Here is a 19,036-nt window from a genome sequence, read left to right on the forward strand (position 1 = left end):
TGCTATTTCACTAATTCGAGCTCGTTGCAATTCATATATCTGCTGAGGAAAATCCACAGCCATCTGTACCAGACGATCTGAGAGTAATGAGCGTATGTCATGGCCGCCAGGTTGAGGAACCACGAGTTGAAGTTTGCGTAGATCTTGATGGCTTGGCCTTGGTCTGGGATGTAATTCACTAATGATGGCAAATATCTGTGGATTGCGGTGCAGTTCTTGAAAAGTCTTGCAATCAGTTCAACATTAGTAATCACGAATGCACTGTATTTGGCAGCGATGGGCCACGATTTGAGCTTGAAAAACCTAAGCTTATGTATCTTTGAATACTCTTCAACACCATAATACAACGACTTGTGGTTAGGATGTCCGGAGACACCTTCTTCATCGAAGGAGACCAGAATTCGCTTTGGTTTGTAAAGCGGTAGCTCCCTCAGTTCTTTGGCCAAAGTGGCCGCGATCGCGCTTGCATCCCATTCTTCGTGGATGTTGTCAACATAGTCCAGTGTCCTGTGGGTCTGAAATCCTAGTATATTGGCTGCCCGGATTAATTCTTGCTGCCTGGTTTCGCCGAGCCCGTCGAAGTTTCCATCCGAAAAACAGACCAAATGCAACGCGTTGTTGTACTTGGACTTCGAGAGCTCAACAATAACGGGACTGAAAAACATGGACTCGTCGTCCGGATGCGCGGTGACAAATATCACGTCTGCATCATTAAGCGAATGTTCTGACACTGCGGCTTGGTTGAGTTCGTACAAGGGATCATATGGCGACTTCTGGGTGTTGGAGCTGGCAACCCAATAGGGTACAACGGATGACAATATGGCCCACACCATCAACAGACACATATACTTTTTCAAAAGTTTGCCAGACACCCTGAATATGTTCATGCTAGTAATTAATTCACGACGATCTAAATAATCGTCGTATTTTCCTCAGTGCGTCGGTCGTCCAATTTTTTTCCTCGACATGTATTCACGTTCAAGGACGCAGATTTATCAATTACGGGCGTCCACCCGTTCAACTTCGAACCTGACACCAGCAGACGAGCTTCTCAAGCTTGTGGCTCACCTGCAATCACCCAAGTTTGCTCCAACGCTCCCGGAGAAAATCCCAGTTCCCCAATCGCTTGAGGAGAAAGAAACCTATCGAAATCCGTTTGTGCGATTCCGCCTGAACGATGTACTGCAGAGCTCTATACGCTTCCGGTTGCCTACTAAGTATCGAGATCTGATTAATGTGAAGGAGCCAACGCCCAGAGGCCCCGATTTTCTAAAAACGGATCTTGTGGATCTCTTCTTGGCTCGCACTGGTGGCAAGCATCCCACAAGGTTCCGCACCATCCACAGTCCAGAAGCCTCTCCAGCCATCATATTCCCTCCAGATGTGTGTCGCAAAATCCAAAATATGTCTTCCAGCTATGACGTTGATCAGATCATACAGCATTTAGCGGCGGAGCTGAAGAGATACTCGCGATTTGACATAGTTTGCGGTCTTTTGTCTTTGACCAAGGTTTTACCCCAGGAATCAGAGCAGAAAGTGGTAGAGCACAGTTTGAAGACACTTGAGATTATAGACCAATCGGAGACTACCGTATTGCTGCAGGAGCTTATGAAACTAGAAAATTTTGACTACGTCCAACAGGCTATTGATAAAATGAATAAGTTGGATCCTTCGCGAGACTTCCCCAGAGACGCAACCTCCCAGCTTCAAGCTTGCTTGCTCGAGTTCGCGATCAAGCACCGTAAGTTTCAATTTGCCGCTCAAATGCTCACCTGCTTGCTCGAAAAGCGGCTAGTTCCAACGCCAGATATACTTGAAAAATATGCAAAACTTGTCAAAGACACCGCAATGTCCGTCGACGCCGACATCAGCAGCCGCAGAATCGTCTTCATGGCCTATGCTACCCCGCTCGCACGTGCATTACAGCATCAAACGAACACCATCAGCAGAAGCTTGGTCCAAAACATTACTTTATGGTTATCCATCCACGAACTTTTTTGGTTCCTGGAGTTCCTAAAACACACAGGGGCGGTAGTTAACGGGATTAATTCTGCGATCATTGAACAGCACGGAAGACTGGCGAAGAAATCATCAGCCATAGACAACGCGTTGACATTGACCTCATTGATTGGCCACTTGAGAAAACACAAGTTTGAGCCTTTTGATGACAACTGCAGAAAGTTGATTATTTCGCAATACTGCAAGTTTAAATCTCCAATTGCCGCTCAATGGTGGATTGACTCGCTTAGAGAGCCGCTCTCTGCTGACGAAACTAGTCAAATTATAAGAGATATCAAAGCCTCGCCTTTTAAGGTTGACGAAAAGGAATTTCCGTACCATGGTCAAAAACACATAGACGCATTTATAGAGAACCTCTCTACCTAGAGAATACATTATTCCCATTTCTCAGCAAAACGACCTTCAATGCCATCAAGGCAGCTCTTGAAGGGCACGATCTGTAGATTCTCGAGCTCTGCTTTGAACTGTTTATCGACCGACGGACCTGCGCCAGCCATTGGGGGCACCATTGGTTGCTGCTGCTGTTGGGCCATAAGCTGATTCACAATGTCGCCGTCATCGAGAAGCAAAGAGTAAATGCTCTTCAGACCAAGCAGGTTCACAAAGTACCAGGATATGGCACTGACGTACGTGACGTCCAAATCAGTTGTGTCTATACTTTGTTGCAGCATGCTCTTGAAATTTCCTGTAAGATTAAAGGGCAAGCGCATCACCACGTATCCCTTGAAGAAGTAGTTAACCCACCACATGATCAAGGTCTGGGGCACATAGTTGGCGAAATTATTTTTCATCATTTGGAACAGAAAGTCCGAGGAGTTGGCATCTGCCAATGGGTTTTTAATTTCGTTCGGGTGGCTTGGAGGCAGTTCCTTCCAATACTTCGTGCCAGAGTATTCCGAGGTGAAGAAGTCGATTTTATTCTGCAGCTCCTGCTTCGCCCAAAAAACCGAGCAATTGCGTCGGTACGTCCGTAGTCTTGCCAGATGCTGTTGTTCTCTGACGAGTTTGTAGTCCTGGAGTTTCATTTTTGGTTGCAGTAAGACAGAAATGTAGCTGCGAAGAATACCGACCAGCACCATAACCACAGAGATCGGCAGTAATACCCATAGTTTAAGGGCTGGATCGAGAACTAAATCGGGCACAGGCATCGTATAAATAAATATAGAGAGCGATAAAAATATTTTTCCAAAACTCGTATGCGCTTAAGAATAGCAGCCATCCAATTGAACCCCTTGCTGGGAAAATTTGAGGAAAATGCATGCACAGCTTTGAGACTCGTTGACCAGATCAGAAGCAAGAAACCCGATATTGTCATATTTCCAGAGATGGCTCTTACAGGATACAACTTTGCGGGACCTAACCAGATAGATCCCTACCTCGAGGAACAAGGGGGAGGAAAATCTTTTGAATTTGCAAAGAGGGTCTCACAGTCTCTCAAATGTCACACGATCCTGGGGTATCCAGAAAGACATTCATCTACGACATACAACTCAGCCATGCTGATAGGTCCCGACGGCTCTCTGGTTCATAACTACAGAAAATCATTTCTATACAAGACAGACGAGACATGGGGCGCAAAAGAGTCTCCCACGGGCTTCGAAGCCTTTGACATCGTGATAAACGACTGCAAGATTAGATCTACTATTGGCATATGTATGGATCTGAACCCGTACAAGTTTGAAGCGCCATTTGACGCATTCGAGTTCGCTAACTTTTGTCTTGAAAAACAGGTGCAACTTATATTAGTTCCAACAGCATGGATGAGCACGAGCTGGAGCGAAGATTGGAAAGATCAAGCTAAATATACAAAATTATTCGAGCAGCAGATGCCCTTCGAAATTGACATCGAAAGATCTGCCGCAAATGACAGCATTTTAACCGCATTGGAGGAGCCTTACGACCGCGCGAAGCCAGACAAGCGGACTGCGCAATACTGGCTGATACGGTTCCAGCCACTTTTATTCAACAAACACGAGAAGATGGTTCTTGCAGTTTGCAACCGGTCCGGTGTGGAGGGAGATCTCATGTATGCGGGTTCATCCTCAATTTTCCGCTTCAATGGTAACGTGTATGAAGACGGAGTGGACCTGGAAGTGTTTGGCACGCTTGGACAGGGAGTAGAAGGTGTGCTGCTCAGGGACGTGGAGGTCTAAGGTGACTACTTTTTGAGCTGCTTCTTCAACTCGGTAAGCTCCTCCTGGACGGAGTTGTACGCTCTGCGCCAACCCTCGGCTTCGCGGTACGTTTTTTCCAGCTCTGCTTTCAATTTCTCGTTCGAATTGGCAAGCTCGCTCACAGCCTGATCGGTGATAAGCTTCTCCAAGGTCCACTTCTCAATGTTGGAGTCCTCATTTTCTTTCAGCCTCTTTATGTACTCAACGGCACGCTTTAGAATCTGGGACTTGTTGTGGTCCTGTGTTGGTAGCAGTTCCTGCAACTCTTTGATGCCCTGGTTGATTGTCTCTCTTCTTCTTTTTTCCACTTCCTTGTGGTTCTTTTTGCGCCATGTGTGCCACTCTTCCGATCCTGCTGCTGGTCTTAAAGGTGTAGGTTCCACAGGTAAGGTTGTGCTTTGAGGGACCGTCATAGTGGGCAGACCCTGTCTGACAGGTTTTTCTGCGTTGGTGGCATTCTCAGTGGACTCCTGAGTTTGATTGGTCTCTAACTTGATGCGCTTGGCCTTTTGTTCCTCCTCGCTGGACATAGTAACTAAACTTAATTTAGAGTTGTTTATTTTTTGTCAGGTGAGCGAAACACACATGACCGCAAAATTGTGGCGGTGTAAAGGAATTGTCCTTCCAGCACTTTTTTTCGACTCGTGCAGGAATTAAAGTCCGTTATCAAGAATATTTATAGAAATGTGTCGTGTTGTTGAGTGTGGAAAATGCCATGGGAGCGCGTGGACGGGCTGCGGAAAGCACATTGCTGCTGCGATGTCGACTGTGCCAAGAGCAAAGTGGTGTGTTTGTGAACATAAAGACGACGCTTTTCCTAAAGATTTTCCTCCAAGAGTGGAGCCCGCAGCTACCGTGAGTAATTAGAAGAGTGTATTAGCTACGTGTAAATAGTATGGTGCCCATAGGGCGACTATTTTTGTCTCTTGTAGATTTTGTTCAAGAACGAGGTTAGTACTTCTCCCTTGAAACCTCTAGACTCGTCCACATTGGCGATCTTGGAGCGCAGCTCAGCGGCAACCTTTTCCTCATATTCAAGATACAGCTGGTCAATCTTGAGATCTTTGAAAATTTGCTTGCACCTGGCCTCCTTAGCCGAGTCCTTGCGGCCATAGTTCTCGTCCAAAATAGCTCTCTGTTCTGGAGTGCAGATTTTGAGGGCAGTATTGATCACCCACGAACATTTATTATCAAGGATATCTGTGCCGATCTTTCCAATGTCCTCTGGCTTCCCAAAACAGTCTAGGTAGTCGTCTTGGATCTGGAAGTACTCGCCAAGAGGGATCAAAACGTCCTGGGCTTGCTTCAAGTCTCTCTCGTCCGAGACACCGGCCATGTACATCGCAAGAGCAACAGGCAAGTAGAAGGAATAGTATGCAGTCTTGAAGGTGACGATGAAGGAGTGCTTGCTCAAAGAAAACTTGGCAAGGTCCACATGATCTTCCGGTGCAGTCAACAGATCCAAAAGCTGGCCCAGCTCTGTCTGGAAGGTGACCTCATGAAAGAGCTCCAGCAGATCAACATAGTATGAGTCTTTTCTGAAGTACTTCTTCAGCAGAATGTAAATGGCAGCCTCCAACATGAACGAATCGTTGATTGCTATTTCATTAACCCCGTCTACTCTGTACCAGCAGGGCTGACCTCTTCTGGTGATAGACTTGTCCATCATGTCGTCAGCGACAAGGAAATATGCTTGCAACAGTTCAACAGCCCAACCTAGAATGGCAGTTTTCTTGTATTCCTCGGGATCGAAGTCGTCGAAGGACTTATACCCTTTCAAAAGGGCGTAGGTGTCGACGACAGAAAGACCTCTGTTCAGTTTCCCACCGGGGGTGTTGTAGTTCAGATTGCGTTTAAACCATTCAATTGCCTCCTGAGGCATACCATAGTCCTTAGTTACCGTTTCGAGGTCGCTAACAAGCTCTGGGAAAACGTCCAGAAACTTAGATCTAGCAGTGGATTTGTCCATCGTTCGTGTTTGGTTTATTCAATTAAAATGAACGAGCTACCCAAAACGGAAGGATTGAAAAAAATTTATATCAAAAAATATTTACTTTACATGGGAGAGGAATTCGAGAGCACCGCTTTGAGTAAAAAGGAGCAGCGTAAGCTCAAGAAGCTTCTGCGCAAGGCCAAGAAGGAAGAGGGAGGAGACGATGCATTAAATTTGGAGAAACTGAACGAAAGTGCTAGCGACGAAGAGGAGCTGGAGCTGGATCAGGGATCTAATAATAAGGACGACGAGGAGTCTGACATTCCGCTTTCCGAGGCAGAATTGGAACCAGATGCAGACGTTGTGCCGCACACAAAGCTAACCGTCAATAAAGTGGCTGCTCTGAAACAGAGTCTCGCAAGTTTTGCATTGCCATGGGATAAATTACCGTTTGATGAACATCAATCTGTCACGTCATCAGAGAGGGTGGATACGCAAGTCAAGGACGTTTACGACGATACAGAGCGCGAGCTGGCTTTCTACAAGCAGGGGCTGGAGGCTGCCAAGATTGCCCGCCAAAAGCTTCTTGCACTCAACGTTCCCTTCACCAGGCCTCCGGATTATTTTGCAGAAATGGTGAAATCAGATGCACACATGGACCAACTCAAGGTGAAGCTGATCAAAGAAGCATCCGAAAAGAAGGCCAGAGAGGAGGCAAGAAGACAGAGACAGCTAAAGAAGTTTGGTAAGCAAGTGCAGAACGAGACCCTCCAAAAAAGACAGAAAGAGAAATCCGAAGCTCTTGCTAAGATCAAGTCTTTGAAACGCAAGAAACGGAATCACGAGATTGATGAGGAGGAGTTCAATATCGCAGTTGAGGAAGCTGTTGCTGCTGCTCCTGAGCAAGGGCGGAGAGGTAACAAGAAGCAGAAGGTGGAATCCAAGTTAAACCGCAAGAAGCCTCAAAGGCCAGGAAAAAGCAAACGACACAGACGGGGTAAATAGGTATCTAACATATTAATGTCTTGAAGTCTATACAATTCCAGCGCTCTTTAACTTTCCGAAGACTTCGTGGTCCACATATTTTTTCAAAGATGGCTCGTCATCAAGACCTTTCATTTTCCTAGTTTTCATGGTAAAGTCGCGGGACAGGGACTGGATTGGCGCAGGTTTCAGAACCGGAATGAAACAGTCCTCGTCCAGTGGATCCCCAGGAACTACGGACCAGTGGCTGAACACCAGTTGGCACATCGCTTGGCCGCGACTGTACATTCGAATGTCCGTCTCCAGCCCCACAGAGTCGATCACTGGAACATACCCGTATACTTTGTATAGCGGGGCGCCTTCCACGGGAGCATCGTTCGTGATTTTGCCTCTTCGTCTATCGAGCAGCTTGTTCAGGGCAGGTAACACCGAAGAGAAACACAAAATATGAATCTCATAAACCGGTTCGAGTAATCGTGGAGTAGCCGTCATCATTGCCGTGTAGCATGCCTTCCGCGACATCTGAATGATTTGTGCTCCGTTTGATTCTAGAAAGTTGGTTGATAACTGTGCACCAATGATCCTAAATTTGATGTTTCTCACTGGTTCGTCGCAAAGAGGCCCTTCTCTAGTCGACCACTTGAAACCCTGGATAATCAATTCTTTCAGCTCTGCAAGCCTTGCTTTATCTGTCTCCTCAGGCAGCGTGTCGTCGAGAAGCATACACGTACCCGTTTCATCAGGACCAAAAGCCCAAACAGATCTCGCGGCCAAAGCATCCCATCCATAATCATTCCTAAGCCTCTTGGCAAGTTCCCTGGGAGGAATTGATGGTACGAGAACACCGGCTTCAATATCCCTGGAAATATCCTCCTCCAGAGGCTCTGCTATCACAGTGAGATTGTTTTTCATGTTGGCAGATTCTGTAATCAGCTTCACTTTCGACATGTCCAAACATGTCTCCGAAAACCGAGCCGTGGGATCACTAACCTTGATGTCCAGTTTCGCATATAGCAGTCGCAAATCGTGGAGCAGACAGTCCAAATACAGCTCTCCGTACCCCAATATCACGTGCTCGCCTCCCTGTTCAACTCTAATCTCTGATCCGACGTAAGATCTGTTGAGCTTTTTTAGACCTTCAGTGAATTTCGAAAGCTCGGACGGGTTTGCAGGTTGCACAGCAATTTTGAAGACCGGTTTCGATATTTTGTCCAGTGGTCTAAATATTTCCAGCGTTGGAGACTTGAGCCTTTGGTCGAAAATGGTGGCAGTCTTACTGATAAACACGTCAATATCGTGTCCTGAAATCAACCCTATAGACCCGGCTGGAATACCTTCTACTGGAATCTTGTAGCGCGAGCAGCTCAAAAATGCACGCCGCACGTCCTGTACTTTCATGTCATCTGTGAACTCTGGGCTGTAGTTCTCACCCAGCAGCAGAAATGAATTGCCTGGTTTTAATGTGCCTGAAAGCACACGCACCTGTGCATAGAACCTCGCTGCGCTAGCAGAGTCAACAAGCTTTGCCACATACGCTATGACCGGGCCCTTAGGATCGCACTTCTCAATGTGCGCGAGCAGTTCATCGGAGGTATTGCCTTTGTATAGTAGATTGAATTTGTCAACATTCATGTCTTCCGGTGAAGGCATATGCTGTATTAGGTCCACGAAAGGAGGGCAAACTCCACCGAAAAAGGCAAAAAAGACCTCCTTCAGCAGAAGTTGGACATCTAGTTTGAATTTTGAGGGATGAATACTGGAAATTCCATGAGATTCCTCGAGATATTGCTTTAACTCTTTCGGGCTTTTCGTCAGAGTAGCGGTGACCATCTTATATATCGGTTCCAGGACAAACTTGATGAAACTTCTCGATTTTGCGTGAGTAGCCTTATCTGGAGGCTTAATTGTGAATTTCTTGTCAATATAGTAGATATCTCCCCAAAGTTTGGGAGCAAGTGTGTCAAGATCCAGCTTGGACTTCTCCAGATATCTCTTTGCAATGCTGCGGAGAGTGAAACAGCTGTTCAAGTTGCTGGAACTAAAACACACATTCCCAAGAGCAGGCGAGAGTGTCGTTTGTCGAGTATAGCTGCCATTTTTAACATGCTCAGACGAAGAGATATAGTCGTTAATCTCGTGAACGATGCTGCGAAGTTTATAGTAGGCATCCAGTGGCGGCAGTCGAAGTTCCAAGATCAAGCGGTCAAATTTCGAAATATTCAGACAAATGGGAGTGTTGGTTAACAAAATATGATCTAGAGCCAGCTGCAAACCTTTGGTTAGACCTTCAACGGCGTCTACAACCAGGACAGCAATATCGGCAAGTCTTACTGCCACAGCCATCTCGTCCACAAAATCAACGTGTCCGGGTGCATCGAGAATGTGTGTCACGGTGGATTTTTGCTCCAGATCTGGCATCAATAATGACATACTCGATGTCTTTATAGAAATCCCCCGTTTGATTTCTATGATATGATTGTCCGTGTATCGAAGGGGCTTGTAATCTTTGGCTTGAATGTGATTGATGTCATGGGTTTCATGGATAAGTTGGTCTAAAAACGTTGTTTTCCCGGAATGTAAACCACCAACGAGAGCAATATTTCGCACTTTTGACGGGAGAAATGTCATATTCCACAGGTAATCCTTCGAATAGAATGTTTCGGGTAGATGTTCCTCTTCTACTTTAAATTTCTGCTCCGTGTCAGGCTCAACAATAGGCTCGCTGATATCCTTTGCATCAGATGTCGCTATAATAGTCTCAACATCTTCTCCAAAAACCTCCTGTAAGCCAGGTTGCCTAACAGCGAGCTCCGTGTGATTGACCTCCATTGCCTCGTCGCTTGAACTGTCGCTCTCTGGAACACCAATGAGGTTTCCAAACTCATCGTAGAGTTCTTCAGACATATTGAGGCTGGATTAAATTTTTAACATTTATTTCTTAGACGAAAGCAAAATCGTAAATAGACTCGCTATTATCATGCAGACCCAGCAGCCTGTGTTATACTCTTTTTTGCCAAACTCGGAGCGTCTCCGACATATAAGAGAGCATGTCATCCATGATATTAATGATATATGGCAAGATGGAGACGTTTCCGAGCAGATTGAACACTTCAAGTACAAACAGGAACTCAAGAAGAAGTTCTCGTTCGGGTCCATTATCGGTTTGGGGTTCTCCCTTATGAATGTCCCCTTTGGAATCTCCTCGACGTTGTCAATTGGGCTGGTTTGCGGCTCCAGTTTTACTATTCTTTGGGGTTGGGTTTTATTCTCGCTCTTCACAGTCTTCATATCGCTGTCACTGGGTGAAATTTCCGGAAAGTTTCCCAGTTCCGGCGGTGTCTATCACTACAGCAGCATACTTGCCAATGAAAAATACGCACTAGCAAGCTCCTGGTTTACCGGATGGTATCTGGTACTGGGAAACTGGCTGATGTTCATCTCGTACGCGTTTGGAGGTAGCCAATTCATTCTTTCAATTTTGGGTATCAAAAGTCAAGACTACAAGCACGATGACTTATTTGTTCTGTTGCTCTACTTCCTGATTATCACCCTCAGTGGGCTGGTAAATCTCAAATTCCAACGGCACCTCGAGAAAATCAACAAGTTGTGCATTTATTGGACCATTTACACGGTTCTGGTGATGGATTTTCTGCTGCTAATTTTCAGTACAGATTTCCACGATGTCAAGTATATTCTCACCAATTTCGACGCTTCCAGAAGCGGCTGGCCTGCAGTGATTGCATTTGTTGTTGGTGGCATTCAGTTTTCCTCTCTTACGTTCAATGGCTATGGAATGATTGTCTCCATGAGTGAAGAAGTTCAAACTCCAGAAAGAACTATACCACGTGGTCTGCTAGTTTCTGTGCTGGTCAGCAGCCTGACGGGGCTCATATTCATCATCCCAATTCTGAGCATTCTTCCTGACCTCGAGCTCCTTCTAGATGAGAACCCCGATATATTTCCTATCGATATTGTATTCAAGCTTTCAACAAAGTCAATATTGGTTTCATTTGTCTTGGTCATCCTGATTATCGGCTCTTCAACGTTCGCTACAATTGGCTCGCTCACCACGGCCTCTAGAACTGTTTACGCCTTGGGAAGAGATCGCGGGCTACCTTTCAATCAGCTTTGGGAGCAGGTCGATACCATGTCGGACGCGGAAATAGTCCCCAAAAATGCTCTTCTGCTTTCCGTCGCAGTCTCCTTTTTGCTTGGAACCTTTTCAATGGTATCCAGTACTGCATTCAATGCATTTGTGGGCTGCGCTGTAGTGTCGTTGAACGCTGCTAATGGAATACCGATATTGTCTTCCATGCTGAACAAAAGACGCAAAATTCGTGGATCTGCTTTCAAGTTGCATAAGCTGGGCTATATCATCAACGGCTTCAGCGTGGTATTCATTTTGCTTACCATTGTTGTTCTTTGCATGCCTCCTTCAAGGTATATCGATATCACCACTATGAACTATGCCGTCGCTGTGTTCGGTTTGTTCACCCTCATGATTGCCGTTTTATACTATGCCTGGGGAAGACACAACTTCCACGGCCCTTTGCTCGATACCGATGAACAGGCTGAAATTGCAGCTCTGGCTACCGCCCTCGAAAACGTTCAGCCTATCCGCCCGGAAGAAGACCAAGACGATGATCAGTTTGTTCTCGAAGACAGCGAGTATATTTCGCACAAAACTCCGCCCCTTGATGATGATACTGATACCCTCTTTGATATTTCCCAAAGCCAAGCATCATCTTCAGATCAACCAATATTTGATCCGAAACCAAAAAACTCTAGTTAATAGCTCCGCATGCATATATTCAATGTAAAATACATTATTATCACTCACACATAGAATACTCGCCTAGAAGGATATTATTGAAAGCGCAACTGACACTGAAAAACGATCCCTAACAGGACCCTGTGGTGCGTGGAGATATCAGTGTCTGCAAACTGATGGTCAAGAATGACTTAAGGATCATCAAAAGATAACTCATTGTTTGCAACTCTGGATATACTTGCGTTGTCATAGCCAAAATACGGTATCTCGGAGTGCTCAACCCATAGCAGTATATATTTTATAGAGGCAGATACAATTCACCAGCATGCTTGATTTTATCATGCATGCATCAAATATTTCTCCAAATTATTTTTTCTGGGAACCGTTCGAAAACTTAGACAAATGTATTTAAGCTCCTGCCAAACCGGCTTGATGCGAACGGTTTTAGGCCGATCGTCAATCTGTCTGAGGCTCTATTCTTCCGGTGTGCGCCGTTCCAGATTTCAACGGACTCAACAAGGTGAAAAGCAACAAAGCCAGATAAATAAACCTTCCGACACCAACCTCACGGTACAAAAAAATAATCCCAAATCAAATTCGAAAGATGTGGACCCAAAACGCACTCTAAAAGGTCAGGATGCTGCAATGCCGACACGACAGTCAAATCATAGGAAAAGCAATGACCATGGACGTCAGCAAAAACCAACTTCGCAAGCACCACCAGCGAATAAAAAACCAATACGAGTCAAGGTTAAGCACAAGCCAAAGCCGCAACAAGATTCCTCGAACAATCGCCCAAAACTAGATATTCCAACCTTTCTGACGATTGCGAACTTTGCACAGATCCTTCGAGTCCGAGTTCCCGACCTACTGCTCAAAATGAAGCATCTTGGATTCGAAAACATGACCAACGACTATATTCTTGATTCCGAGACTGCAGCACTCGTTGCGGACGAGTATGGCTTCGAAGTTAATACAAATGACGATACCGGTGCGGATCTGTTTCCCTCTCCTGAGCCCACTGATCCAAAGTTACTCAAACCTAGAGCTCCTATTGTTACCATTATGGGACATGTTGACCACGGTAAAACTACGGTTCTTGATTATTTGAGAAAGTCATCTATTGCCAAAGGTGAACATGGGGGAATTACGCAGCATATAGGTGCATTTGTTGTGAAGACGCCAGTGTCTAAGAAAACAATAACTTTTTTGGATACGCCAGGTCATGCAGCCTTCTTAAATATGCGAGAGCGTGGGGCTAACATAACTGATGTTGTGGTCTTGGTTGTGGCTGCTGAAGACTCGGTGATGCCGCAAACAAAGGAAGCTATTCGACATGCAAGAAATGCCGGTGTGCCAATGGTTGTTGCAATAAACAAATGCGATAAAGAAGAGGCAAACCCGGACAAAGTTGTCGCAGACCTCTCAGCGAACGGTGTAGAGGTTGAAGATTATGGTGGAGACGTTCCAACAGTTAAAATCTCTGCCAAGACAGGCATGGGTATGGAAGAACTTGAAGAAACCATCGTGGCTGTTGCCGAATTGCAGGATATTAAAACTCAGGAAGATAGGGTTCCTGTTGAGGGCTGGGTTTTGGAGTCCCAGGTGAAGAAGGGTTTGGGAAATGTCGCAACTTTTTTGGTTTTGAAAGGTAAATTGAAAACGGGTGCTGTTTTGGTTGCTGGAGAGACGTGGTGTAAAGTTAGAGTCATGAAGGATGAGTTTGGTAAACCGGTGAAGGTTGCTGGGCCTGCCACTCCGGTTGAGATATCCGGCTGGAAAGATATTCCAGATGCTGGAGAGATGGGGCTCGAAGCATCCAGTGAAGCTTTGGCTAAAAAAGTGATTTCAAATAGAGAGAAGCGAAAACTTCTGTTAGAAGAAGCGTCTCAAATCGAGGAAATGAACAAGCAAATGTTGAAAAAAATGGAAACATCTCGTCGTGAGGAGAAAATCCAAGAGTACCAGCTTGAAGGTCTCACTATGGATGAGATCAGGGAGTTGGAACCAGAACTGTTTGACGATGAAGAAACCAAGCTATTAGAAGTTCCGTTCATTGTGAAGGCGGATGTTAGTGGATCCGCAGAAGCTATATCTCAAAGCATTTCAGGATTGGGTAATGATGAGGTGCAGTCGACTATATTATATGAAGAAGTGGGACCTCCGACAGAAAGCGATATTGAGCGTGCGAAATTGTCTAATGCTCAAATTCTAGCATTCAACGTCAAGGTTCCCAAAGATATTGTCAATCTTGCATCTCTCAATGGTGTTGAAATCAAGGAATTCAAAGTCATCTATCACTTGATCGAAGACGTCATGAAGTATTTGACCTCGAAGCTGCCAAAGAAATATGAAACAAAAATACACTCCACTGCATCGGTCAAGCAGATTTTCGAGATCAGTCTAAAGAATAAGTCGAAGATGAAAATTGCCGGGTGTCGTATCACCAGTGGAGTTTTCAAACGGAATGCAACCGTGCGCCTGTTAAGAAAGGGCAACGAGGTATACAGAGGAAGAGTTAGACAGCTGAAGCACGAAAAGCAAGACGTGAATGAAGTCGCAAATGGTGTCGAGTGTGGTGTTGCTCTGGAAGGAAACGTTGAATTGAAAGTTGGAGATGTGATTGAAGCCTTTGAGGAGGTAGAAATACAGAGACATTTGTGATCGGGAATTGTAAATAGCATGCGAAGCCTGTAATATAACTAGTTTGATAACAACTGGCGCCTTTGAGAGCCATAAAAGCTATCTGATAACAAGTTCTGATAGACTTTGTATATCAGGACCAGTTCCTCGTTGTTGGTAGTTTCGAGTTTCGCATGGAATTTGCTTAGAAAAGCGCGTTTCGATTCATTGAATTCCAATTTCCCAGCCAGCCTTTGTAATAAATGCAGCGAGTCTGATTTATCCTGATCCTCGATTAAGTACTGCAAAAGTTGAGTGTCCGCGTTGAACAAAAAGTCAATGATCTGATCAACTTTGAGACGGTCGATCTTGTAAGAGTCTAGCTTGAGCAACAGGTCGTCCAGCTGGATGTCGTAGTCAGCCGTTACCACTACTGATAATCCTGATTGAATGTTACCAGCAGTCGATTCTTCGGGAATTGCGTGACTTACTTCGTGCTCAAGTTCTGGGCTGTTGTTATGTGCGTGCTCATGATCTAGAACCAAAGTTGTTGGCAGATGGAGCAAGCTTGCATCAACTCCTGGAACTAGCTCTCTTTTTCGCACCCAAACTCTTCTCCGAACAAAATTGCCAAACCTTCCTATCCCTTTCCACTTGCTACTCCCAAAACGAACCTTAGAATAAACCCAACCCTCTTGGTCCACATCTTGGATCATCAAAATAAACCAGTTGTTCCAGCTCCAACGCCAACTCCTACTAGGCAACGGGTAGAGACTGAGACTTGTAATCGCATGTCCCTTCAATGTCTGGAACTTGGGAGGGTCCAGAGGATACAAAAGCGATTCCCGACTGTACAGAGGCATACCCAGTACCGTTGCGCCTCTTTGGTTCTCTATGATCACTTCATATTTGTAGGTATCCTCCCCTCCAACAAACTGGCTCTCGAATCTGCTGATGTCACCCAAATCCACATTGTTTCCATTCAAATGTGTCAAACAGTCCAAAAATTCGGCAGAGTCTTTAAATTGTGGAAGCCTTGCTAAATGCTTTTCAATGTTCTCGTAATGAGAAACCTGGGTCTCCAAGATAGATTCATTAAAACCATTGTTCGTCGTGTAGCGGCTGTGTAGCGGATAAGTAGCGAGAAAATCATCTCCGAATCCTTGTCTTGCCGCTGCCATAAAAAGGGAGAACCAGTACGTTTGTTTCCCTCCAAAAAAATATTAAACATATTTTCCAATCATTGGAATATCTGAAAAATGTCGAAATCGAAGGACACGTCGACTTCGGCTACGCCACCTGCAGAGGGCAGCGGCGTGGTGCTCTATGACAAAGAACCGGATGCAACAGAAGAGGCCTTGAACACCTTCGTGAACTTGAGAGACAATATCTACTGCGATAGCATCAAAGATATCTATTCTGCAGCCGACGAGTTCATGGCCTGTGATTGTATCGAAAAAGTCGATTCTGATGGAGTCAACCACGCTTGTGGTCCGGACTCCGATTGTATCAACCGACTTACAAATATTGAGTGTGTCGACGGTCAGTGCAGTGGCTGTGGAGACAAATGCCAGAATCAAAGATTTCAAAATAACGAGATCGCACCTGTTTCCATTTTCAAAACGGAACATAAAGGCTACGGAATGCGCGCAGACGAGGATATATCTCCACACACGTTCATCGTTGAGTATAAAGGAGAGATTGTCGATAACGAGCTCTACAAAGAGAGAAAAGAGCAGTACTCCAATGAGGGCATCAAGCATTTCTATTTCATGATGATACAAGACAACGAAATCATTGATGCCACCAAAAAAGCAAGCATTGGCCGTTTCTGCAACCACTCGTGTGATCCCAACGCATATGTTGAAAAATGGGTGGTCAACAAAAGATTTAGAATGGGCATTTTTGCCAAACGAAAAATCATCAAGGGTGAGGAAATCACGTTCGACTACAACGTCGACCGGTACGGAGCCGAGCCACAAAAATGCTACTGTGGGGCTCCGAACTGTCTAGGTGTTATGGGAGGTAAAACGCAGTCCGAGAGTGCTAGATTGCTTCCGCATGTCATTACTGAAGCTCTGGGAGTCCGTGCTAATGTGGAAAAGAAATGGATCAAGGAGCAGAAGAAATTGGGCACCAAAGTCACACAAGACAACATTGAGTCGAATGTCAACGTTGAGTTTGTCAAGTCTTTGGAACTCGAGCCGCTAAGATTGGCAGATGTGCCCAAGGTAGTGAGCTGTTTGCTACAACCCGACTTGGACTTTATCGTGATATCTCGGGTCATTGAGAGGTTCTCCCTTTGCGACAACTTTGATGAGATCGTGAATCGTTTTTGCAGGCTTCACGGAATGCAAGCTTTAAGCACTGCACTGAAGACTCTGCTGGGCTTATCCGGAGACAGGTTTTCGATTGAAGAAGAAGAGCTGTTTGCCCCCATCGTCAGGATTCTTCTGCATTGGCCCCCGTTGCGAGCAAAAAATACAATTGTCAGCTGTAGGATGGACGAAATGCTTCAAGAGGCTGAGTCCAAGACTACCAATCCAGAGTTAAAGAGGTCGGTTTCCCAGCTGCTTTCATCCTGGAAAGATCTCGAGTTGGTGTATCGCATTCCAAAAAGAAGCGACGGTAACAATTCATCTGACACGGCAGCTAAACTGGACGACCGCAGAGCGAGATCGACCTCCGCACCGGCTTCTGAGGTAGTTGACCCTGCCAAAGCAACAATAAATGGTGTGGCCTTGCCTCCTGGATGGGAGTGGGCGGAGGATCCGAAAACCAAAACCGTCTATTATTTCAATAGATCCAAGAACATCACGCAGTGGGAACGTCCTGTGAGCACTCCCACGGGGCCTGGTGTGTCTGATGAGGAGGAACGTCGAAAACGGAGAGAAAAGGAAAGACAGAAGGAGGAGGCCCTGTTGAAGAAGTTGGAGCAAGAGCGCCAGTTGGCACGACAAAAAGAGCTGGAAATTGAGGAAATGCGCATGAATAAGCTTTCTTCGATTATTGCACAAGCGTCGCTGGAGAAACCTAACACCCCGACAGAGACGCCGAAGAAAGAAGAGCGCCATATTAGTGCTACCGAGAAGCAGTGGACCAAGCTTTTTGCTTCTGCAGTGCCGAACATGCTGAAGAAGTACGAAAACGAGATTGGAAGAGACTCTCTTAAAGCCTGCGCTCGTGATATTGTGCACACGCTGGCTCAGAAAGAGCTCAAGCGACGCTCCGATAGCAAGCCTCCCTCAGAACTGAGTCACGAGAAGAAGGCCAAGGTCAAGCATTTTGTGAAGGAGTACATGGCCAAGTTTCTGGTTAAGCTTGAGGAGAAGAGGAAGCGGAAGAGCTCCGGAGCTGCTTCTGAATCCAAACGCACCAAAGCCCAGTAAAACACAGACCCTATAGAACCTGTATTATAATTTATTTTGCTTTCAAAAGCCTTATCGGGCGGTGCCAGAAAATTGTAGAACCAAATAATCGTAAGATGGATACGGAATCAGTATTGGCCAAGCACAATAATGCTACGATTCTGCTGATGGGCCTCAGAAGGTACGTATTAAACAAATTTTTCGATGTCTAACAAGTACAGGTCTGGGAAATCGTCAATCTGCAAGGTGGTGTTTCACGACATGCAGCCTCTGGATACTCTGTATCTTGAAAGTACAACCAAGCCGACCACAGAAAACTTTAAATCGCTGATTGATCTGGCGGTGATGGAACTTCCTGGACAGCTCAATCTTTTCGAGCCTTCGCTATACGACTCCGAAAAGCTGTTTTCGTCCATTGGTGCCTTAGTATACGTCGTCGACAGTCAGGATGAATATTTGAGCGCACTCCAGAATTTGGCGGTCATTATCAAGTACGCCTGCAGTGTCAACTCGAAGCTCCACATAGAAGTGCTTATTCACAAAATTGACGGTTTGTCGGAAGACTTTCGGCTTGAAACGCAGAGAGATATAATGCAAAGAGTCGGGGACGACTTGCTGGACTACGGCCTCGACGGCGTGCAAATCTCCTTCTATTTGACATCCATTTTCGACCATTCGATTTACGAGGCGTTCTCCAGAATCGTCCAGAAACTCATATATGAGCTTCCCGCATTGGAGAATCTCCTCGATCTCCTCATGCAATACAGTACGCTTGATAAAGTTTTCCTTTTCGACGTTAACTCAAAAATATACGTGGCTACAGATTCGTCGCCAGTCGATATGCAGACATACGAGGTGTGCGCAGAGTTTATTGATGTGACTATCGATTTGGATGGCCTTTATGAGAACTCCGGACAAGAAGCAGACGGAACCGTTAGAAGCCAGCCAACCCGGTGTGTTTCGAAGCTGCAGAGCGGGTCGGTACTCTATCTACACCAGATGATCCGGGGACTCGCCCTGGTGGCAGTCATGCGGCTGGAAGATGAAAACGACGCTAACGCGCTGGCGGTGATCGACCACAACGTGCTGGTATTCAAAAAGAGTTTGGAGAAACTATGGGAACGGGCCAGAATAAAATAACACAGCTCCCCACTTTGTATTCCTA

At 45.7% G+C, this 19,036-nt stretch overlaps 13 protein-coding genes across 13 annotated transcripts; 7 read left to right on the plus strand and 6 right to left on the minus strand.

The window, feature by feature from the left end:
* Positions 1 to 2: 2 nt before the first annotated feature.
* KL911_002200 (uncharacterized protein) lies at positions 3 to 887 on the minus strand (the record flags this gene model as incomplete). Its single annotated transcript, XM_043197244.1, has 1 exon — positions 3 to 887. The coding sequence occupies one exon, from the start codon at positions 885 to 887 to the stop codon at positions 3 to 5; it is 885 nt and encodes a 294-aa protein (XP_043055205.1).
* A 79-nt stretch (positions 888 to 966) lies between these two features.
* KL911_002201 (uncharacterized protein) lies at positions 967 to 2,385 on the plus strand (the record flags this gene model as incomplete). The annotated part of the gene is made up of 1 exon (XM_043197245.1): positions 967 to 2,385. One exon carries the CDS (start codon positions 967 to 969, stop codon positions 2,383 to 2,385), a length of 1,419 nt encoding a protein of 472 aa, XP_043055206.1.
* Positions 2,386 to 2,393: 8 nt separating this feature from the next.
* On the minus strand, positions 2,394 to 3,167 carry KL911_002202 (uncharacterized protein; the record flags this gene model as incomplete). The annotated part of the gene is made up of 1 exon (XM_043197246.1): positions 2,394 to 3,167. The coding sequence occupies one exon, from the start codon at positions 3,165 to 3,167 to the stop codon at positions 2,394 to 2,396; it is 774 nt and encodes a 257-aa protein (XP_043055207.1).
* Positions 3,168 to 3,215: 48 nt separating this feature from the next.
* Positions 3,216 to 4,172, plus strand: KL911_002203 (uncharacterized protein; the record flags this gene model as incomplete). Its single annotated transcript, XM_043197247.1, has 1 exon — positions 3,216 to 4,172. One exon carries the CDS (start codon positions 3,216 to 3,218, stop codon positions 4,170 to 4,172), a length of 957 nt encoding a protein of 318 aa, XP_043055208.1.
* A 5-nt stretch (positions 4,173 to 4,177) lies between these two features.
* Positions 4,178 to 4,723, minus strand: KL911_002204 (uncharacterized protein; the record flags this gene model as incomplete). The annotated part of the gene is made up of 1 exon (XM_043197248.1): positions 4,178 to 4,723. One exon carries the CDS (start codon positions 4,721 to 4,723, stop codon positions 4,178 to 4,180), a length of 546 nt encoding a protein of 181 aa, XP_043055209.1.
* A 383-nt stretch (positions 4,724 to 5,106) lies between these two features.
* Positions 5,107 to 6,162, minus strand: KL911_002205 (uncharacterized protein; the record flags this gene model as incomplete). The annotated part of the gene is made up of 1 exon (XM_043197249.1): positions 5,107 to 6,162. The coding sequence occupies one exon, from the start codon at positions 6,160 to 6,162 to the stop codon at positions 5,107 to 5,109; it is 1,056 nt and encodes a 351-aa protein (XP_043055210.1).
* A 90-nt stretch (positions 6,163 to 6,252) lies between these two features.
* On the plus strand, positions 6,253 to 7,131 carry KL911_002206 (uncharacterized protein; the record flags this gene model as incomplete). The annotated part of the gene is made up of 1 exon (XM_043197250.1): positions 6,253 to 7,131. One exon carries the CDS (start codon positions 6,253 to 6,255, stop codon positions 7,129 to 7,131), a length of 879 nt encoding a protein of 292 aa, XP_043055211.1.
* A 27-nt stretch (positions 7,132 to 7,158) lies between these two features.
* KL911_002207 (uncharacterized protein) lies at positions 7,159 to 10,014 on the minus strand (the record flags this gene model as incomplete). The annotated part of the gene is made up of 1 exon (XM_043197251.1): positions 7,159 to 10,014. One exon carries the CDS (start codon positions 10,012 to 10,014, stop codon positions 7,159 to 7,161), a length of 2,856 nt encoding a protein of 951 aa, XP_043055212.1.
* A 73-nt stretch (positions 10,015 to 10,087) lies between these two features.
* Positions 10,088 to 11,902, plus strand: KL911_002208 (uncharacterized protein; the record flags this gene model as incomplete). The annotated part of the gene is made up of 1 exon (XM_043197252.1): positions 10,088 to 11,902. One exon carries the CDS (start codon positions 10,088 to 10,090, stop codon positions 11,900 to 11,902), a length of 1,815 nt encoding a protein of 604 aa, XP_043055213.1.
* A 381-nt stretch (positions 11,903 to 12,283) lies between these two features.
* Positions 12,284 to 14,545, plus strand: KL911_002209 (uncharacterized protein; the record flags this gene model as incomplete). The annotated part of the gene is made up of 1 exon (XM_043197253.1): positions 12,284 to 14,545. One exon carries the CDS (start codon positions 12,284 to 12,286, stop codon positions 14,543 to 14,545), a length of 2,262 nt encoding a protein of 753 aa, XP_043055214.1.
* Positions 14,546 to 14,583: 38 nt separating this feature from the next.
* KL911_002210 (uncharacterized protein) lies at positions 14,584 to 15,684 on the minus strand (the record flags this gene model as incomplete). The annotated part of the gene is made up of 1 exon (XM_043197255.1): positions 14,584 to 15,684. One exon carries the CDS (start codon positions 15,682 to 15,684, stop codon positions 14,584 to 14,586), a length of 1,101 nt encoding a protein of 366 aa, XP_043055215.1.
* A 78-nt stretch (positions 15,685 to 15,762) lies between these two features.
* On the plus strand, positions 15,763 to 17,892 carry KL911_002211 (uncharacterized protein; the record flags this gene model as incomplete). Its single annotated transcript, XM_043197256.1, has 1 exon — positions 15,763 to 17,892. The coding sequence occupies one exon, from the start codon at positions 15,763 to 15,765 to the stop codon at positions 17,890 to 17,892; it is 2,130 nt and encodes a 709-aa protein (XP_043055216.1).
* A 240-nt stretch (positions 17,893 to 18,132) lies between these two features.
* On the plus strand, positions 18,133 to 19,011 carry KL911_002212 (uncharacterized protein; the record flags this gene model as incomplete). The annotated part of the gene is made up of 1 exon (XM_043197257.1): positions 18,133 to 19,011. One exon carries the CDS (start codon positions 18,133 to 18,135, stop codon positions 19,009 to 19,011), a length of 879 nt encoding a protein of 292 aa, XP_043055217.1.
* Positions 19,012 to 19,036: the final 25 nt, after the last annotated feature.

Source organism: Ogataea haglerorum (assembly GCF_019207285.1).
Source record: "Ogataea haglerorum isolate 81-453-3 chromosome Unknown 81-453-3_NODE_5_length_632335_cov_97.011461, whole genome shotgun sequence".
NCBI lineage: Eukaryota > Fungi > Ascomycota > Pichiomycetes > Pichiales > Pichiaceae > Ogataea > Ogataea haglerorum.